Source organism: Phaethon aethereus (assembly GCF_964289735.1).
Source record: "Phaethon aethereus genome assembly, chromosome: 20".
NCBI lineage: Eukaryota > Metazoa > Chordata > Aves > Phaethontiformes > Phaethontidae > Phaethon > Phaethon aethereus.
The window spans coordinates 10,017,322-10,039,704 of record NC_138596.1 but is presented as its reverse complement, the minus strand read 5'-3'; the positions used below and the strand labels follow the sequence as shown (position 1 = coordinate 10,039,704).

General features: G+C 36.8%; 1 protein-coding gene across 4 annotated transcripts in view; it reads right to left on the bottom strand.

The window, feature by feature from the left end:
* Window positions 1-301: 301 nt before the first annotated feature.
* The window catches only part of CAMSAP1 (calmodulin regulated spectrin associated protein 1), a gene marked incomplete at both ends in the record, with an annotated part of 35,291 nt that continues 13,209 nt past the window's right edge, over window positions 302-22,383 (bottom strand). For 2 of the 4 annotated variants that reach the window (XM_082009065.1, XM_082009066.1), the window contains 17 exons: window positions 302-604; window positions 949-1,067; window positions 1,314-1,429; window positions 1,799-1,901; window positions 2,002-2,210; window positions 2,299-2,435; window positions 3,840-6,276; window positions 6,626-6,710; window positions 7,504-7,598; window positions 8,309-8,486; window positions 8,913-9,009; window positions 9,111-9,250; window positions 10,241-10,382; window positions 13,896-13,928; window positions 14,913-14,993; window positions 15,843-16,004; window positions 16,194-16,456. In XM_082009065.1, the coding sequence (XP_081865191.1) occupies window positions 302-604; window positions 949-1,067; window positions 1,314-1,429; window positions 1,799-1,901; window positions 2,002-2,210; window positions 2,299-2,435; window positions 3,840-6,276; window positions 6,626-6,710; window positions 7,504-7,598; window positions 8,309-8,486; window positions 8,913-9,009; window positions 9,111-9,250; window positions 10,241-10,382; window positions 13,896-13,928; window positions 14,913-14,993; window positions 15,843-16,004; window positions 16,194-16,456 (4,700 nt within the window). Of the gene's footprint in view, window positions 605-948; window positions 1,068-1,313; window positions 1,430-1,798; window positions 1,902-2,001; window positions 2,211-2,298; window positions 2,436-3,839; window positions 6,277-6,625; window positions 6,711-7,503; window positions 7,599-8,308; window positions 8,487-8,912; window positions 9,010-9,110; window positions 9,251-10,240; window positions 10,383-11,760; window positions 11,821-13,895; window positions 13,929-14,912; window positions 14,994-15,842; window positions 16,005-16,193; window positions 16,457-22,383 lie in introns of all 4 variants that reach the window. The other 2 variants (XM_082009064.1, XM_082009067.1) reach the window with 2 other exon arrangements.

Genomic DNA, 22,383 nt, shown 5'->3' with positions numbered 1-22,383 from the left:
TACCGATGAAAAGCTTCAAGTAAAAGGAAATCCACTTGTTAAAGATCTTGCTACATGCACAGTCCCTCACCAGTTGAAAGCCACAGTAGTTAGCATTGGGTGTAACAGCAGATTTATCATTCATAAAAAACACTGGCAATGTTCCTTCATTCGTAATAACTTGCATCCACGGTTTCTGTTTAGAAGCTTCTTAAAAAGTGTTTATGGTTCTGCACATTTCATACCAAACTGGAGGAAAATGGTAAACATGTCTTCTTTCGATGCAATCCCATTCAGTAATCTTCTCCCCAAGAACTCAGGGTCATTTACGAGTCTGAGTCTTCTTTGGCACTGCAGGTCGCTTGGCTTGCCACAAGTGGTTATGAATAGTAAGAGCATCCACGCTGACAGACATGGTTTTGGCCGGAATCACGTTAAACTGTTTTCTGTCCGAACTGTACTTATAAAGTTTGTCAATCATTTTCTTGGTGATGCTCTTTGGCCCTGTTCCAGTCAGCTTGTAGATTTCTTCGGTGTCAGGATAGTAGCAATAAAGTGCTCTAAACTGGCAGCCAGCATCGCGGAACAAAATGATGTAGTGGTTGGCATCACATTTTTCTAATTCCTGCATTAAAAATAAACACACATATACATAGATCGTTCACAGTGAAATTTCCCGTATTATACCAAGCTTTAAGCTTTCACATATAGCTGAATAACTGCTTAAAGTTTTTTGAAACACTAGATCCGTAACTATGATTTTCAGTCCTTCTATAAACTTACGAGTTAAACTCTTAATACAGGATCATGTTTTCCACAAGCCCGTACAGTCACAGGAAGTAAAGGATTCTCAGTACAGGCACTTCTAGGAAATGGCATTCACTACAACGCACCAGGGGGATTATGAAACGAGCATTACAGATACATTTTATTGTGAGCGCATTAATATTTCCGTATTTTAATGTTTACCTCTAATATTGAATTCTTATGTGGTTCATTCACTTTTCCAGCAAGACAGCAGTGAGATATAGCATTGTGAATAATAGGTTTGTTCGATTTGCTGCTGGGTTCCTTAAATAATTTTGGACCTAAGGAAGATAAACAGGTAAAAAATTATTTGCCCTACATTTATGAACATTAAGATTTTCATTCATCAAAGTGAAAAAAACCCCTCAAATATTTTTCTACAAAAAATACCTACTTTTGGAGATATTAAACAGAACAAAGTACACCTGACAACTTCTCAAAAATACCAATGTGTCACATCAAATACACCACAGCTTTTTATGACCTGCTAGTCGTAACAAATGCTTAAATTAAAACAAAATAGTCACCTGTGTATTCTGCCACTGAAGCAATAGAAGATGCCGTTGAAGCGTTCTCCCAGTCTCTTTCTGTGTTTCTGCTAGGATTCCTGCTCAGTATTGGTAAGGACTCCATTGATTCAACTCTGGGGGGAAGGGGGGTGATAAAATATATGCCAAGATTTTGGGGTTTTCCCTTCCAATCTTAAATAAATTCACCAGTTGCTGGCCCTGAACGGAATAGGCTATTGTCCCTTTTCCCACCCCAAAACAGTCAGATACGCCCTGCTAGATTATCAAAGCAAAATTCTATTATTCCTTTGGGAGAAAACAAAACAAAATTGCAAGTTTGTACAGAACATTGGAGTTGGCAGCCACAGAAAATAGAAGATGAATTCACTAATTACTATTGTGCCTCTGTGCCAGTGAACTGAAGGAAACAGCACTGAATCCCAACACTATTCCATAACATAGTAAAAAATAAAAAAAAATTGAAATTGAGCCTATCTCTCTACCTCTGAGATGGCGTGCCACCAGAGTGCACACTTTCAGGTTCAGTTGTTGCTGCTGAGGCCAAAGAAAGACTGGAACCAGACTGAGCACTGCTCAAATTATCAGCTACAAAATAAAAAAAAAAAACCACACACACAACCGTGAAACACATTTTGTTAAAGTAGATTTGCAGACTCAGGGAGAGCAAACAAATCAAACTTCTTACGTGTGGAAGAACACTTTGTCCCTGAATCACTGTAAGATTCTTCACGATGGACTGACTTTGGCCTGGGTTTTTTGGGCTTTGATTTGGGCTTTCCAAGCCCTTGCTCCTCCAAAATTTGCTGCTGCTTTTTCCTTAGATATTCTTGCTTGATAAGTTCTCTTCGAGCCTTCTCTTCTTCTTTCCGTATTCGGTCCTCCTCAGCTTTGCGACTGAAAAGCAAACACAACATTATATTCCACATATAATAATTTTCCTCATCCTAAAGATCAAAATAAGTATTCTTTTCCACGTTATTACCGAGCTTCATCTCTTTTTTGTTCAACTTCAGCCTCCAACTGCTGTTTCCGAATCCGAGCCTCCTCAGCTTTGCGCTGCTGTTTCAAAAGGAACGCTGCACGTTTTTTTGCGAGCTCATCTTCTGCTTTCTGTTCATCCTACAAAATTCATACAGCAATAGAAAGTTTTAAAGAGTAGAAGAGACTATACTAAGCTGGACATCACAAGCTTGCTGAGGATTCCAGGAAGATATGAGGAAAACATAAGCTATTACTTTTGGAAATCTTTACATTTTTAGAATTGAGGAGTGTAAATCAGAACCGCATTGTACTTTTTGTTGTTCAAGAAAAATTTAAGAGACAGTTTTAGTGTTCCCTTAAGTCTGTGAGGAGGGAAAAAAAAGGGTCTCGTCTTACTCTGACTTGTTTTTAAGTATGCTTAATCATCGCAAAAGCTTCTAGAACTGCAAAGGACAATGCAACTACCATGTGGGCTGGGATGGACAGCACAAATAACCCCAGCATAACGATAGCCTTTGAGTCAGTCAATATTAATCACACTATATAAACCCAAAAATTAAATTCACCGAGATTGAGACAGCCTCGCTCGATGTTCTTGAAAGAGAAATTAAAAAAGAAAGTATCGCCATGCCAGCACATTTGAGGTATTTACAATAATCATTGCTAAGCACAAATTAAGATACTAAATGTTCCAATAGCAGTTCTGAACTTCACTAGGAGTAGACACATTATTTTAAAACCATCCAACCCAACAATAGAAGAAATACCACTGTACTAAACCAACAGCTTAACAAGCCTTCTCCAAGCCAGAGTTAGGTGCGAAATGAGAAAAATTACTTACATTTAATACATTTTCATCATGAGCCCTATACACTACCATTATAGGACAAAAATGAAAGCTGCATGAAAAACAGTAATTTCTTCCAGTAATTCCAACAGTGCATTGAAGCACCTAATTTTTCACTTGCATCTACAGCCATATAACTAAATTCTCCAATACAGCCCATGACTTTTAGGCTGCTAGGCTGCTCAAAATCAGGAGAAATTTGGGTGCAAATCCCCCAAAATACCCAGTGCAGACTCTCAGCTCCCTGACAAGTTTTAAAACCTGTTCAGCAGGCTTTTACTAGATACCTGCGTTCCGTCAGAATTTTTTCTTTCAGTTGATACAGGTTCACAGAATGCTGGGATTTCAAAATGGTAAATTCTTCCCTTGCATAATGTGATTCTTTTGTGCTGAGTATTTACAACATGTTTGTATGTTTGTCTGTTGCTCAAATAGGAAAAAAACTACAGGAAAGAGAAGAAAAGCAAGGTTAAACCTGGTTCCTAGTAAGGTTAACAAGAACCAGGATTTCATACAAGTCAAAAACATTTTTCTCCACAAACAATTCTTTTCCAGTGCAATTTTTAAAAATCCTAATATTGCAACCGAGAGGTACTGTGTTCCATCAGAAGACTGGAGGATGAAGTGGACAAAAATAGTTCTAACGCTGGGCAAATGTGTAACAATAACAAAATATAGAAAGGTAATACGTTTACCTTGAAGAAAAACCCCACACCAGACTTCTGATCACCTTCACTAATTATATCCGTAGAGCTATCCTGGTTTTCAAGTTCTCCTTCATCTGGAGCTTTTAAGTCAGACAGGTCTACTTCAATGAGATTAGCCTTGCTTCTCAGTGGCTCATCCACTGGGACATTTTCTTTTCCTGAGCCATCAGAAGAATTCAACCCTGTTTCCTTGAAGCTGTTATTCACCTCTTTGCTCATTTCAGAAATAATATTTGCATCTTTGGAGGTGGAGAGAACAAGTGCCCGTTGATTGCTCTCATCATGAAGTCTATAGGTATCAAAGAAACACTTTTCTTGACAACCACTTCCATGATCAGGACTATTTTCCAAGCCAATTTCTGTTGGTGTCTTTGACAAGCTATTGGATGGAAATGGTCTTAAATGTGGTAAGGTTTCTAGACTCTGTGTTGGGGTTTTAACACGTGCTGAATTTTGTTGTCTGTCTTTAGTGACTTTCAGATCAGCTGGTCTTCCTGATCGAGGACTCCTTCCCTGACCAAATCGAGGTGGTTTACGAAGACTGTTCATTCCAGTTGGAGATAGGGGCTCAACAAAATGAATTGATGGTTTTACCTTTTGGTCCTGAGAGTTACTTCTGGTTCCTGGTGATGGCACTGATGGAGATTTCATAAGTAGTTCCTGTTGCTGAGAAATCTTTAATATAGCCTGCTGAAGTGTACTAATTGTTTCATTTAGTTTTTCTATAGAAAGATCACATTCATTTATATCCACTTCAGTAACATTGTCTTCTAGGAGGGCAACAGAAATAATTTTACTTTTTTCCAAATCATGTAGAGCAGCAGAGTCTTTTGGTTTGTGTTGCTCAGCAAAAGCTAGGCTTTCTTGCATTTTTACTTTTGTTACTTCTTGAGAGTCATTAAGCATTTCTTCTCTCTCCTCCTCTTTCACAAGAAACTCCTCAGATTTGGAACCCAAAGAAACTTCATCTAAGTCTTCACCATTGTGCCGAGAATATTCTTTTGCAAAATGTTCTGGTTTAAGTGGCTGTGGAACATCAGGAGATTTCCCTTTTTTAACAACATGCAAGAAAGCAGCCTTGCCCAATTTTAGTCGCTGCCTTGCTGATAAGGCTTCCATCTTCTTCTTCTGAGCTTCTATTGCTCTTCGTTTCTCTTCCAACTGCATGTGAAGCTGCACCAGTTCAGAAGCTAAAAGATTAACATTATCTTTATTTTGTCTGCTGGGGCTTTGTTCTCGTTTTTGTTTCCATGTGGTCAGTGGTGCTGGGCAGCTTTCTGATCCATCTGGTGTGGTCTTCTGTGAACTACTTGTGCTGGACTTCGTTTCATAGCTATTAAGTCTCTGAAGCTTTCGTTCTGCGAAATTGGTCATTCGGACACTCCCGCTAGCCACTGACACACTGCTGACTTGAGAAATTGTACTCAAACATGGGCTGGAACGTCCACTAGCATCATCCTTATCTTCATGTTCTTTTACCTTCATATCTTCTTGCAATTTTGCAGATTCTTCCTCACCAATGTATTTACTGACTATAGGATGGTCACCTATGACTACCAAATCCTGTTCAGCGTCTTCTATGTCTAAGAGATCTGAATCAGAGTCCTGTCTGACCATAGTCCATGTAGTGTCTGGAACATGCAAATTGAGACTTTTCACATAATTTACACTGACTTTACTTGCTATGTCATCATCAGATTTAGCAGCATGAAGAAAAAATCCTCCAGTGGATAGCTCCTGAGTGGAAGGATCTAGACTGCTACTAGCCAAAGGTCTGGAAGCTTCTAACCCTGCCTCCACCAGTGCCACCGAATCTGCAGTACTAGCATCTGCAGCTGGAGTGAAATCAGAACTAGAAATTGGAGTAAAAGTCCTATTGAGGTCATGGTCACCGTAACTGCTAGTTGTTTTCTTCCGGATCAAAGGCAAGTGTCCCTCATTTAATCTCTTTGTTATAAAACTCCTTTGCTTCCCCTCCCCACATTCATCCTCTTTATTGATTATCTGTTTTTCCTTTGCTGGCTTTAGAACTGCAGGCATTAAGGGCTCCAAGTAAAAACTGTCTGGTTTGCTTTCGGAAGTCTCGCTATTTGTTTTTGGAGACCACGCGGTCGCAATTATGCTGGGTACTCTGGCTGATGCATTCTGCAATTCAAGATCACCACGGTTTGGCCTTTCTTCAGATCTGATTATTGCAATAAGCTCTTCATCTTCATCCTCAATTTCAACATTGTTCAGCAAGCTCTTCCCGTTAGTTTTTGTTGATGGAGGATGGGGCTGATTTTTTGGTGTTACATTAACAATGTTTGAAGCAAGACTGTCTTTGCTGATTGATCTAGCCAGACTAATGCTATCACCAGACCCAGGGTCCACATCACTACTGGCAGAATGATGAAGAGCAAATGGTGTTGGCTGAGACAGAGGCCTAGAAAAGATAAGAACAGTCTACTGACACTCAAGCACAAAAAGTTACAACTGGTTGAACTAATTTTTGCTCCATTTGTAAAATGTATCCTGTATCAAAAGTGACCAGCAATACTAAGCAGCAATTTCAGATACTTAAGTTTTCAACAGTGCTTACTCAAAACCACGTTTAAGGTATTTTCAATTGCAACCCTAAAATCAGTCATCTCTGAAAATGTACATTGAAAGAAAACAAAATTAAGTGACTCTCAGTCCAGTTTTAAGGAAGAGATGCCACATTACAGTGACAATGAAATTGTCACACTATCCTTTCATTAAACAGTATTGTGATACTTAAATGCATCTCTTACCTGGGTTTCCTCTCTGGCCATGCAAGAACTGAACCTCGTGGCTGCCCGTCAACACGGGTCAGAGAATTAGAACGATGCCGATGTCCTGAAATATTTTTTTAAATTGTTAATGGTTTGGAAATGGTCTTTAAACTAGCACTTTTACTATATTTAATAGCAAACATCATAAACTCTTTCACCAAGAGATGGCAGCAGAAAACAGATTTGCTGAAATATTAACCAAAGACAGACAGACAGTCAAAGCCTGAAAAAACCACCCCCACAATGAAAAGTGCCCACATACACAAATCTGACTTTTGGATTTCCAAACATGAAACTGTTCAATTTGCTTTCCCTGTCAATCCCCCAACCTTAAAACAAATTAAAAAGAGTCCTCACTGCATGCTTTTAGAGCCTAAGCAATTGGAATGTTTGGTACTTTAGCTGATAAAAGAAATTATGAGCATCTCTGGGTAAGCATAAAGCCTAGGTTTTCAGTAATTAAAAAAATGTTTAGGCGCAGTACCAGAGTTTGTCATTCTGGATGACAATCTTGCTTCCTAAGACTTTTGCTAGTCTTATGAACATTTGAAAAGTGGCTTTTTCCTTTCTTTCCACAGGATTGACATTATTATTTTTAATTTCTTGCACTTGAGATTCTGAGAAATAAGCTCATTTGTGAAAGAAAAAAAAAAGTCCAGTTACTTTCTCAAAAGATCTTTAAAATTTTTCATTGCAAACAAAGATGATTTACTCAAACTAAACATGCTTACCACTTGGCTGATTGCAGTTTAATTCAATTTTAGATCATTCACATATATGAACTTATATTTCTATTCATTACTGTATTGACATTGATGGTCATTGCCTGTTGAAATGCAAATTCAAGGTAGACTTACCAGGGCTGTCTTCTCCCTGTAAAGATTTTTGTTGCTTTTGTCTCAAAGGAAGCAGTGGATGGGAAGGGCTAAAGGCAGGGCTTCCTCCTTTGCCACTAATTCAAAAAAGCAAAAATTCATTACAACATGAATTTTTATTCTATAATGACAGAAATTATATAGCTGCAAAGCTATACTGGTAATAGTTACTCCCATCCTCTTTAAAACACAGTAATATTCATTTCAACAAAGCTACTTAAAGAGAAGAAAAGGTTTTCACATGTAACAGAACAAAAGTAAACCTATTACCTGAAATCAAACTGTTTAAGTTTCTGAATACAGCAGATTTAAGATGTAGCTCATGTAAGTAGTATATTAGAGACAGAGTAAAGGCTGAAATAACTTATTGGCTGCCATCAGACTTAGGTCAGCTGAAAAACGTTGTCATTAACCTTTTTGTCCATTAGATTCTAATTAAATGCATTTTCATATTGTCGTTCATAGAATACGGTTAGGTAAAGATGGGCTGCTTGAACAGTTTTCATGTTGCACATTTTTTCCAAAATCGAAGTTAGACTAACTACTTCTTCTATTATGCAATGGTGACGTTTACTGGTGGGGCATATTGGCATTTGCCAAACAAAGATCAAACATAACAGCGCAAACTATTTCTTTGGACTTGAGAATTGAGAATATTTTAGAGACTGGCTGCACACAACTCAAATTCACTCCATTTGTAGAAAAATCAGAACATTTAGCAGCAGAAACTCCTAGGTTATCCAAATGGAAGCATAAATTAGTCTGAACAACATGAAAACAGACTTACAGATAGTCAGGCTCCTCAGGGTGCAGGTAGTACCTATTGCAAGCTTCAGGGCCTGTCTGAGCAGAGGGCTGCAAGTCTGCTGGGCTTGTACTAGCAGGGGTAGCCATGAAACTTCGCTTAGTTGCATTGGAAATAGGAACAGGTGGACGACTGCTCTTCTGCTGCAACACTGTTTTAACTGTGCATATATTTGTAACATGAACACAACTTATACTAGCCATTAAAATAACAAAACAGAACAGGAAGTTTCCACACTGCAGTAAATTAGAATGAAAACTTTTCAACACAACACTAAAATGAAACCTGAAGTAATAGGCTGTATTTAAAATATGTATCTTAAGGTGACCTCATAGGAAAGGAAGTTAGAAGTAAATAATTAGTGGGTCTAGGGAAAAATTACCTGTCCATCTCCTTCCAAACATTAGAAATTAAGTGGATCTAGGACTAACTTTCTTTCCATCTTTACTGCTTTGAAAGATCCCCAGCAAGCAGAAACTTTGGGTAGAAACAAAACTCCAAAGGAAACACCACTGTGCAACAGTTTCTTTGTAATATAAGTATTTTAAATAACATGCTAACATTTATTAAGAGTTTAAAAACTTACCATCTTTTATTTCCTGAATATCTCTTGGTTGTACAAAATCTGGTTTGACATTCTCAAACCACCAGAAGAGTTCCGCAATGAATACCATGACATTAGGCTAAAGCGGGGAAAAAAAGAAAAAACACACTTCACAATAACAAACCACTTATGATTTACCCACATATTATTTAAAAATACATCTTTCATTATGTTTCTTACCTTTAAAACCAAAGGAGCATATAACATGTCCTCCAATGTGAGGTAAAAGCATTTGTTTAGATATTCATTCGAGAATTCTCTCAAAAGTTGAATATTATAGAGGCTGTCTGCAATTGAAGTTACCTCCTTCAAACAAATATCTGAAAAGGTGGGAAAAAGTAAGTTATGACACTATCCCAATGAAGTAAGCTTCCATCCACAAATTAACAGAAACACTACATACGGGAACTTCACACACTGTTTATACACCGTCATTTAATATTTATTGGCTACCAGTGACATTTCTCTACCTGTTAAGTACCAGAGGGATAGGAAAAGGAGGAAGAAAAACACAAATAAAACAGTATCAATTCTGCATTCATTTTAGAATCCACTTAGGATTCTGTCTATCACAGCGACAGAAAAGTTAAGCAGGCTACAAAGAACACACATAATGACAATATATAAAAGCAATTAAAACCAGACATCTTGATTTGCAGATAATAAAAGGTTACTCCTAGGAGTCACAGTGCTGGTTCCTTCTGAAACCATTCAGGAGCTCTGCAAGGTACAACACATCTGAGAATTTAAAAACCAATACAAAAATGTTGACTTGTAGAAGTTAAATGCAACAAGGATATTGAATTATTAAGAAAAACATTTTCTGGGAAAGAGAACTCATGCTTGATATGCTGAAGAGTGACAATGGCTGAAGATTGGGAGACATTATTTCAAAAATCTAGATTTTTAAAATGTCAAGTTACGGACTCATAGGGAAGAACATGAGAATTATCAGCTAACAGTAGTGGACACATATTCCTTTTTTATGGTCTATTAAAACCAAGCTCAGTTATTTGAGCAAAGCGAGCCATGTCATCCAGATCTATAAAAGATAGGATTATTTTGTAGCTCATAATATACAGAGCACAGCCTTCTAAATACAGTAAGTAAAAAAAGAAAAAAAAAAAATCAGAGAGGTTACTTTTTTAAATACACTGATGCAGATTCCATATGTGACCTGACTCCAACTTGCCGTAGTCCACTACCTATTAGATGTGTTGCATTTTCATTTGACAACGTATTTCTAGTTCAACTTCCAAAGATTGAAGAATTTTTTTAAAATTTATTTTCCAGAAACCTTTATTACATACCATCTAGTTTCATTTGCTCTGGACAATAATAGTGTATCACAGCTAGAAGAGCAGCACCATCACTCCCATCCTTCATCAAATCTTCAAGCAAAGGAAAGTAAGGTAATTGCCTGCTTGAAAGATGGTCTCTTCGGTAACGCACCTAACAAAAGGAAACAAGTGTTCATATGATGCTAACGAAAAGGAAAAAAAAAAAAGAAAAAAGAAAAAGGAGTTTTTGTTAAGCACTGAAAACTCTTTACCGTGGATCCTTTACAGCATTCTGCTCTAAGTCAAAAACAATTTACAAGGTTATACTTTTCTCTCAGCAGAAGCCAATTCTGAAGAATACGGTGCTTCCCTTTTCATCATTCTCCTCCTATCTGGAAGCAATCCGTGCTGCTGAATTCCTAGCTTCGTTCACAGATTTTAACTTATTACAAGCAATTTCAGTCAAAATCCTTCCACACAGATGCACGAATGCAGCAGATCCAAAGAAAGAGACACAGGTAGCTACATGAAAACACTTAAAGCTTGGGGAAAACAAAACACAGCAAAAAATAATTCAGATGAGCTAGTGATTTCTCATACATTACTTACATTCACACACTTGCCCTCATGTCCACAGACAGCAAAGTTCTCTCAGAGATTCAGAACATCTTATGTCTGGCAAACCAGTACACAACACTAATGTCATGCAAAAAAACCCCAAGCATGGCCTTTTCCAAAAACGGTCAGCAAGAGGAGCAAGCAGGCCTTTTAAACCAACGGCACAACGCTCTTTGATTTCACTATAGATACATACAAAATTTTTCTGCAAACCATCTCCTAGCCCTCACGTAATTTGGAGCATAGCTGAAGAGTAGCTAAAGCCAGTCAACTAAAGAACAAATCTTGGCATTGCTTCTTGCAATTTTTGCAAGAAAAGTTTTAGTGGTGACATTTACAAAGCATCCACATGCTAGCTAGACTAAAAGGCTGCAACTAAGTTTGAGCAGCAAAGCGAGCGGGCAAGCGAAAGAGCAATAAACTGCAGAGCCTAGCAGAAATACCTTTCAGTGCTGGAAAAAGATTCCTTTTACACTTTAGTGCATTAATATCACTTAGCATTTAACAAACTATCTTGACTGATGTGCTGGCCTAACATGTAGATATACAGAGAATGTATTTAATCATCAGTGGAAAGTTGGATTTTACCAATGGTATCATGCACTTCCCAAGACAACCTGGGGAAGCTCTCTACACAAACATACACATACTCATATGTGTCAATTTAGGATGGCACAGGCTGAGAAAAAAATCTGTTTAAAGGAACGAAGATCACTCATACTCAGAGTAATAAGAACCAGTTTCATTTACTTATTCTGCACAAATATAAACATGTTATGTTGAGTTTCCCTGGCAAAGGCAAGTAACTCTAAAAGCTATCTCTGCACTCTAATGCTATTTTTCCTGTCCTTTTACAAGGTACAAATTATTTTTTTTTTCCCCCAGCCTGGAGCACTCCAAAAATATGTAATGGAACGTGAATCATACTGTACCACACGAGCATATTCCACTGGTTCCAGCATGCAGTGCGATATGGCATGCATCAGATCAGGCTTACACAAAAAGAAATAGTGAGATACACGATGGTGATTATTCAAACAAGAAACAAATCAAATGCATTAGCAACATCCATTATGCACTGGAAATTGGTCATTAAGTCTGGTGAAATAAGTATGCACACTAAGGTGAACTGGTTAGCTTAAAAGGTTCATCATTTATCCCCATAGTTGAAGTAAGCATATTAGAGACAAACTTCAGAAATTTCTTTTTTTTAAACTGTAATTCCTCCTGTATTTAAAGTAGATAAAAATATTTCCTTTCCAATAGGTTTAAATGGAATTTAAGCCAACTACAGTCAATACTGAGAACTAAAATCTGTAAGAATTCCTTGTTTATTTTAGCTTTGGTGAAAAAACCCACATATTTATCATGAAAGAGGTTTTTTATGGACTTAATTCCTTATTTTTTGCTCAACTATTATTCACTTAACCGTTCAGTCTTTTATACTGAAAATTCTGAATTCTTTCTTATATTCTAAGCTGAGTTTTGCGGTTTGTTCCTCCTCCCACCCATGCATACAATTAAAGACATTTGTACGCATTAAAGTGCAGAAATGGGTGCTACTGAAATAGAGATAACTATATTTAAAAAAAAAACACACAGGGAAAAAAAAAATACAGAAGGGACACAGTGTGACAACTACTATGGCGACTGCAAAATCTGTCAGTAAACCAGTATAAGCCAAGTGGTACTGGACTAGCAGTGAGATAACCTCTGTTTACTTCTTCCTTTACCACTAACTTGCTCAATGATATCCTGCAAGTCAATCCCATTCCTGTAGTTTCTTCTACTCTCACCCAGTTGTCTCCAAACAAAACATAAGCCTACTCAACTTCCGCGAAAGGCTATCAAATGTATGCCTCAAATACAGATGCGATCTTTAAGCACACTAGAATGCAAGTGATACACACTAGGTCAATACTTCATTACACACTGGTGCAGGTCATTAAGTGAGGCTGGAAGGCAGGGCTCCGTCACAGATTTTATTAGCCTGCAGGTCCCCACCTGAATTTCCTTTATTTCAGATATTTAAAGTTTTTACTGTGGTCCATATATTTGGTTCAAAGAAATAAAAGATTATGAGGCAGAGGAGTGGGACTGAGCTCTCTGTGAAAAGGCAGAGAGATTGTGGGGGCAGGTGACTGCCTGATCACGCCTGCCTTTTCCAACCACACTGCTCTTTGGAACTTGCAACTGAGACAACAGATTTCATCTTCCCAGAGAGAAAATGAAAAACCCTAAATCCAGCAAGAGCAGGAGAAAGGCTATCAAGGCTAAGGAAAGCAAATGAACAAAGGAAAATCTCTGCAAGTGGAAATAAAACCAAGAAAGTCAGCCAAAAGCAAGCAGGTTTGTATACTAGAAGTACGACTTTATTGTTTTTTTATATATAGTGGAATTGATACTCCGTTTTCACTCTTCACCATAAAGAAAATAAGTATTTTGTTCCAATACGTAAAATGTTAATTCTATCTTTCCTCCAGTTATGCCAGCTGCAGTCTCATTAATTTACCATACAATTCCAGCAACTGTCATAACAGGTCCAAACTGGTTTGTCAAATCTTCTAACCCCATCTCAATGAATAACGGCGTTCTGGTTTTGACAGATTTACAAACCTGTGCAAGAGCAGGTGCAAGAGGAGTGCAAGAGCATTATTTAATGAACTACTGCAAACATCTGGGTAACTATGGATTCAAAGATTAATCAACCATTTAAACCGACCAGCTCTTATACCACCTTAGTGCTGTGATCAATTGCCTACTTACAACAAAAATAGTAAATGCAACCATTTCAACTGTTGTTAATTTTCTACATTTTTGCTGCTACTCCATATCCCTCACTCCTGCACTGTGGAAACAATAGTGAAATGCTGTAAAGTGATTATGCTATATGCTGTACAGTATGCAGAAATCATGTTATGAAAACTAAGTCTGATGACCCAAAAGCTTACACAGGTGTGTTTTCAAAGACCATCTAAGAAGCATTGTAATGGAAACAAACATTCTGAAGAAATTTAAAAAGCCATGATTTTGTGGATGACAACTGGTGTAAAAGTAGTTCACTTACAGGTACTAATTTCCAATACCATTTGGAAGGAGACTGCTCAGGAAGCAAGGAAAGGAACGTAGGAATAGGAAAGGAACATCAGCAATGCAAGTTAAAAGCAGTAATACTTGAATGCACTTCAGCAATAAACACTTTCATATTTTAGAGGGGTTGTAGCCTAGAAATTTAGATTTAAAAATATTAAAATGAGACCCAAAAGTTAATAGAGTCAAATAGTTAAAGGGATCCTTCAGACCACACATCAACTTGTAAATTAAACAGCTCTTTAGCCCCTAATCATTGAAGGATATTATTTTACATAAAAAGCACATTAAAAACCTTTGCCACTAACATGGAAGTCAAACAATTGTGCCTTGTTCATATGTCACACTTTTATCCCCTTTGTACAGCAATGCCAATTGAAGGAAAGAATATAGCAGTTTTTCTTAAGGCTTCAACAAGTCATAAATTGGGAGCTCAGACAGCTGATATACATTATGTTTCAGAAAGATCTGTTTTACATTCTCCAGAAATGAAAGTGTACTATATGTTGCAATGTTAGTGCATTGTCATATAATTTCAAGGGAAAAAGGTGGAAAAAACCACAAACACACACATATAACATTTGAATGCCAAGAGTATGCTTACTAGATAGAACTTAAATAAGTCTCTAAATATACATTAGACAACCCATGCATAATGAATATGCCTCAAGAGCTTTCAAAATATAATATATATTTTGTGCTTTGAAAGCTGAGTCATATTTACCCATGTAAAGTTAATACAAGTTATTTTAAGTTGAAACAAGTTATCTTAGTCCAACTGAAACGTAAAGGAAAGTCAGAAGATACCAGTGAGCTTGAAAGGTAAGGACAGGCAGTGACAATAGACACAAAACAAACTGCACGCACAAAATCTCAGGAGTTTTGAGGACTGGATGCCTCACACTTCTCAGACAAAGAAAATACTGATGTGTTTATATTTAAATCCATTAATCATCAACTCACAAAATCACAACTGAAGACAAATTTGTTTTACCTTCTGGTGCCCTGGACTTTCCATTAGTTGCTGTTTCAATTTAATCTCTTTCTCTGTTATCTCTCTCATTTTAAGGTTCACCTAAAAGGGCATAGCAAAGATATTAAAAAACATCTGAATACATATTTCCACTAGTCAAGTTTTCTTCTTTCTCCCCTTAATGGTCAATCCATTCTACAAACATAAAAAGTTCACAGAATAATGTGTTACACAGTTTTCAAGACCAACTCTTTTATTAGCAGTAGCTATAATCACAACAAGGAAATCCTGGGTTTGCAAAGGAAACATTCTCTTTGGAATGTGACTCTGTTGTCACTTGAAAGGGTTTCAGTAACTTAATCTCTACCCTTTGAAAAGCTTCACTATTTCTGTTAAATGCATTCAAACTAGTCAGAATTAAGTCTCTACTGTTATTTAACATGAAACAAAGTTTCACCTAAAAAAAACCCCAAGAAATCCACACCTCATAGCAGCTTGTCTGAAAATAAAGAACTCAGGTTCTACAGTTTTCCTAATTTGGTTCTTCATTATCATCTTTTTTTTAAAATTTGCCTTGAAAAATTTACCAGCTTTATTACAGCATCGCTAGGAAAAACAAACTTCATTTCCCTGCTAGTCTGATTCTCTTTCCCAATGCATATGGAAACCTTGGGAAGCCAAGCAAGAAGATGAAATTAGAATACATTGCAGTAATAAGGGAATCAAATGCCATTAATAATAATCTGTATTAGGAGGATGTTATACCCAACTACCATTGGACTTAAGGTAACAAGTAACAACACAGAAATTAAAGCAGTTCTCTTCATCTGAAGTGGAAAAGATGATAGAAATGCACAGGTAAGAAAGATGTAAGACACTCATGAGAACCTTTTTAAAAATCTGGAAAGTGACAATAAGAAACAGGCATGCTTTTCTCAAAATAAATTTTACCTTGTTAATCCAGAAAACCATTGCATCCTCCAAATCATAGGGCAGTTCTTTTGAGGCACTGAATGTAGAGAAACGCTTGACACTAGCAACCACTTTTTCAATGCTGATCATTTCTACAGTATAGGCCATCATAAGAGCATCAATCATTGCCATATGAGAACTCTAAAAGAAAACAGTGAGTATTGAAAAATAAAATTCTTTAAGAAAAAAAAAATTCTATGTTCTAACTGTATTTAAAATGAAAAATTCCTGAGGTTAGCGACCTAGAAATCAAGAGCTCTTCATTCCATTAACTATTTTAAATAGCGTTAAATAAAAAGAAGATCATTAGGTGGATTTAATTAAGCTAACCATTTTGATTGGTGCACAGCCCAGATCAGATTCAGACACAGGTGTATCATCACTCTCCATGACGTAAATCCCTTTTCGAGACAGAGCCTGGATCACTGACTGGTGTCCCTGCAGAGCAGCCACCTGATCCCCCTTCAGAATGAGGCTACAGACACGGCAGTACAGCTCGCTGGAGAGCAGCAGCTTGATGACGGGTGGTTTAATATGTTCTTGCTCATACTGATCTATGTAAAATGGGTCCTTCAGCTCCTCTGGGACATTATCTGAAACAGCAAAGAAAACTTTCAACAAGTGGGATTAGTTATAAACAAAAGTAAACATTTCTAAGTTAATTCAAAGATAGCATAGGAAAGAACAAAAAAGCACCAAGCACAAAAAATACTGAATGTAATTGTCTGCAGTTTTGTATTGCAAATGGTTTTCAATAGGTCTTTGTGCTTAAATTTTAATTAAGTAAAGCATATATAATTGGCTCCCACCATATACATGCTTCAGTAAAAATCCTATACATTACCAGCCAGCTTTCTCAAGATACTAGAGTCCCTTTCAAGAAAGCACTTCAACATGGACAAAAGTCCCACTGTCCTCTATGCATCTCCAGCTGTTTCCTTGAATAAGACCCATCTTAACCAGAACGATACACTGTCAACTCTACTGATTAGTGCATATTATTAGTATTTTAATTTTATTTGGAATGATAAATTATTTACTTAGATCACAGGCTAAAATGCTCTGTGTATCAGATGAACAAAGTATGTATCTTCAAAGAAAAATTTACAGCTACTTCAAGCAACATCCCAAAACATCTGTGCACAGCAATTAAATAACTGCAATGCTCAGTCTCTAAGAGGGGCTGGCCAAACATTCTCAAACTGAAAAACAAAACTAAACCGCCTACTTCTTGGTTCTAAACTGCCAAAGTTCATGGAAAGACCGAAATATCTCTAAAACCTTGAACATTTTACAAACGGTTTGCAAAACAATTGAGTCTCCAGTGAGCTGATTGTCTGTTTTTGAAGACAAGAGTATTGCAGCAAACTATTGCAGCTTTTCAGCCTTTAAATAAAAATAAAGAAAAACCACTCCACTTGGACTTGGATTTAACATGAAATTTAAACCAAGTCCAAAATTAACTTCTTTTGGAATGCCACAATTTCCACAAGTTGTCTTATGTTTTTATCGAACTGAACACAGCTCCTGAGTGTAGCGATATACATGCAAGTTAAAATTAGCAACACAGAAGGCTTCATCCCCACACACCACTTCTTCCCCGCCAGTTCCCAATCCTCATAAAGACTTAGACTTTTGCTAGGAATCAGCACAGCTTCATAGCTGGCAGGAAAGAAAGGGACTAACAACAGCTAATATTCTGATCACTCTAAAGACATCTAAGATATTTCAAATCCACGCGTTGCTCGCTGAAGTACTGCCAGTGCTAAAGGTTGTGAGCTACAACACAGGGCAAATGTCAACTGATACACAGTTGAAAGTGGAAGGAAATGCTGTTGTAAGCAATAATTTGTTGGTATTATTGAAAAGACATAAAACAAGTTAAAAATAGATATATCGCCAAATAAATACTTCTTACTCATATTCAAAAATCAGACTAGAAGCTATTGATCTTTATAATAGCCTAGTAATAATACAGACAGTTTTCAACTCCAGGAAAATACTTTCTAGCCTCAAGTGTGTTGTCTTAATAGAAGCCTGACATTTCATAATTTTCAAACATAAAATTCTATCTTACGCTATCCAGTCACTCTGAAAATCTTCCCCTGAAGTCATTTCAACAGTTCATTTTAAATATGTACATCTACAGTTAAAGGAATTATTAATTTGGCAGCATATTTACTTTTCATTCAGCCCGTTTCCAGAATAATTAAATTTCCCCATTCAAAAAAACTCCTACCCATAGCATATCTTTGAACTGCAAAATAAGCCGCACTGTATTTGTATACTGCAGAGCACTTAATGTTCATAAAGAAAAGAAACTGAGACAGAATGTTACCAATTACATGAGCCAGAGGTAATCTCATTGAAATAAAAATATGTAGTAGACCAGTGTTGTCGTAACAGCTCTACCAGCTACTCAGTCGTAGACTACTGCCCCTGTTTTTCAAAATGGAAAGCTTTTTGAAGTTTTTAAAAATTAAGATCACTCTTTTTCCTTTATGTGACATTGAATGTTGTGACATAAGGACTGTATAGTGAGGATGGTTGGAAGAGACACAACAAAACTCCGCTGGAACTACGTAAGTAGCATTTGTTAACATGGGTGTCCATTTTTAGTGAAATTGATAATAAATTCAAATATTTTTAATCTTCTTAACATTAGTCAACCTGACCTAAAATCAAAGGCTGTTGAAAGCTAATTCCATTTAATGGTCACTGCCATTTCCAGAAAGACAACTAGAGCTTCCATTTCTAAAGACTGGGGAAAGATCCAAAAATCAAAAGCTAAAGCAGCTCGTATAATTCAACATTTTAGCTTTGTTACAAGCAGCTACGCCTTTAACAATCGAAGATACATTGCTTTTTACTAAAATTATTTGTGAAAGGAAATAATAGAATACTAGCTCATAAAATATCCATGAAGTAGTACATTTCCAGCAAAAGCGTTAGCAGTACTCCAAGTTTTAAAGGCTTTTTAAAAACAAAAAAAAAGCGCTAATTCAAAATATCTGAAAGCTGAAGTACTTAGACGAGGGTTTTAGTACGAACATCTGCCCTCCACCAGCTCCGCAGACCCCCGCAGAGCAGGGTAACCGAGGTGACTGTCTGAAACTGCGCTGCAAGCAATGGCTGGACAAAGAACCCTGAACTTGGGCGGCACATCAGCTGCCCGTGCAGACCACCGCACCAGCAGCCAGGCAGCTCACTGCGGGGTTTCTTCGGGTCCCTTTCCCACAAGGTAGGCTGCAATTACATTACAGACTGTAACTACAGAAAGCAAAAAGCATTCTCTTCAACACCAACATACCCACAAGGGATACAATCGATTGGATTGGGGTCTTTGCACAACGTATTAAAACAGAAGCGACTCTCGGAACGCGATGCTCAGCTTCCTGTGTGACAGGGGCAGTAAATCCTCCCCCATTAATTTTCATTTAAACTAGCAACATTTTAATGATTTTTAAAAGCCCTTTCTAGCAATAAATGGATCTAGTTCTTACTGATAAGGTTCCTTATCACAGAAATCAATATATTAAAAAAAAAATACACCTTGTATCTTGGCTACTGTTCTTTATTCTGATGATCCAGTCAAGAGATCTGAAATATTTTTCTCCTGTATTGAAGAAACCTCTAACTTCATGTTTCTGATCTCCATATAATTGCTTAAGGACTGAATGGATTTGGATTGACCAAGATTAAAGACACCAGGGAGAGGGGGAATAACTTCTAGTATCAGGATTAATAACGTGAATACTATCATAAGAAGTTATTCATAAACATTAATCCTCCCATAATTGCAACTTATTTCACTGTAAACACTTGTCCAGTTTTATTTTCTACATTAGCTGGCAGAAGTGTTGTATACACTAAATCTGCCTATCTGCGACAGAAAAGAACAATTTTGTAACTAATTTGATGTCCTGACTAAAGGCCCACAGAAATTTTAAGATATAAAATCCGCATCAAAGCTCAAGAGTGATAATATTAACTTCACTATTTAATTCAAATTTATTTCATGCTGGACATAATCGTACTATCCACATGGCAGGCACAAATAAGTAAGAAATGGCAGGAAAAACTGTAATGTAGAAATTATGCTATAGAAGAACGTAACTCTGAGTTGAGAAACTTCCAAATACCATAGTTGTAGATGATGTACACAGTGCAATTATCTCAAACAGGGTAACACAGCCTTCCTAGACAGGCACAGATAAAAAAAAAAGTGCTCTAATTGCGAGATATCTTCAAAACTTGAAACCCGCACCTGAAAGTGCGACATAAGAAACCTATCTTATCTTTCACATCTCAGCTAATTATTCTTATCTGTACTATAATGTCACACAAACCACTTGCAGCACCCAGGTCTGCTCATTCTCCAAAACTGCCTTAAAAATGTCAAAATTGTCACATTGCCAAAAATCTCAGAAATACATTGCCGTTTTAGAACAATTACACACCATCAGAGTTAACCTAACACTAATTTAAACAACATACTATGGATACACAAGTAGCCACCAGTATTATGGATAGCTTTTATCCCCAGTTTTTATGGTTGAAATGTGTCATATGCTTTTTGCTTGCCTCACTACAGAACGTGTCAATGCTCTTTTTGAAGAAAATGTCCCAGTCTTTCCAAGTCCCAGTTTCTATAGCATCTTTTTCAACACCTTACTTTCATCACCTATAACTGAACTTAGCTGTTAGAAAAATTCTGTTCATTAAAACATGTGTGTGTATATATATATTTTTTAGGCTTTGGAATTTGGAAAAATCAACATGAAAAATTAATTTCTGAACAATTAACATCTAAGCTATAGCTACAAAAATTTCTGCTCGAGCAGTTTAACAAACCGTACCAAAGCAAATCAAAACCAATTAAACTTTGTCCTTTTTTTCTTATAAAAAGGTATCCAATACCATCTTAATTCCAAAAGGGAGTCACTTTTACGTTACTATTGCATATTATCGAAGAGCTTGCAAACCCCTTCTGGTTTTCCCTAATGTGATTTCTGAGTTGTTACACCAGCAAAATGTTAGCATCAACTTCAACGCAAGCTTTACAGTTGCCAGTTTTAGACAAACTGAGGTTCAAAAGACATAAAGCTTAAGAACTACCAGTGTTTTTATAGTAACTTAAAAACAATGGCACATAACCTGATAATCAGATCTGAGAAGGCAACCATCATTAATTCAGTTTGTCCTAAGTTTTTTTTTTTTTTATCAAGAATTGTTGAAGAATTTATGGTGCTACACTCAATATCAGCGTTGACTGGATCTCTTTCACACATGGAATGTATGTGAATTTTATACCATGTTACTTAGTTGCATGTAGTCATCTTATTATAGAGCAAAAATGGTTATTTTTGCTGTTTCCCACACTTTTAAAAACAAAGTAATAACATATTTTTTCCAAGTTTCAGCAGCATAAGCTTTTAGGTGTTCTTGCCCCACTGAGCCTACTGGAGAGATATGTCTACCCCCTATTTTTATAAAAGAGATGAAGGACTCAAAAATAAATCATCATAATTTCTAGTGAAGCAATTCTTTTGGTCTGTTCCATCATATCCATGAGCTCTAATCTCTCAAAAAGCTGTCAGTTCCAAGTATAAATCATCACATACGACATAGTCCACAGGATTACAAAAATAACTTCACCTGTAACCACCATCAGAGAGACAATTACTGCCAGACTCTTCTCTCCTAGCTTTAGGGTAGGGACCATTTCTCTACCATCTCACTTACAAAAACCTGTTCAAAGACGACTACCTGATTATGATTTGATAAAGAAAAATACAGCAGTCTGAACAAATTTGACTTACACCTTGAACTGGAGAAGTGGATACACCCCAGACCTTATTTTACCTCCAGAAGCATGAAGAACTGGTTTCACATGGAAAGAGAGCCAAAGCATCATGGTAAACAGAAAGAAGCTTATTCAAATACTGAGTAGGATTTCATTAGTATCAGTATCTGTTCACAGAAAAATTTAGTACGGTGTAGATGTCTTCTAAGCTGCGGACCATGAGCAGAAGCTACATTTTCTCAGCAACTAAGACCACCTGCATTATAATAAAAACATTCTGGGTTGGTTCTCATTACAGAACTGTATTATAAACTCTGCAAGTGATCTATAATGTTACACATGAAAATTTATACACAACAGACAGAAAAAAAACCCAAGCTAAAGACTTTGTATACTACTGGTGAGAGTGACCACACTCTCATTACCTTATCTTTTGAACAAGCATAAACCCACAAACCTAGATGAAGCAGAAGAGACAAAATAATAATTATGGAATTCTTCACCCCTGTAAACTTCACACAAGTAACATTCAGTGTTTATGAAACGGGCATTATTAAGGAAACAAACATTTAACTATTGAATATTTGCAAAACACAACAGCTTGCTTAAAAATATTTTTACTGTGGACCTGAGAAGAAAGTTGACAAGGAATAGAAGCAGGGAACCCAGGGATTTAGGCAATTTAGCCCAGGAAACATGCTCACACTGCTGCTA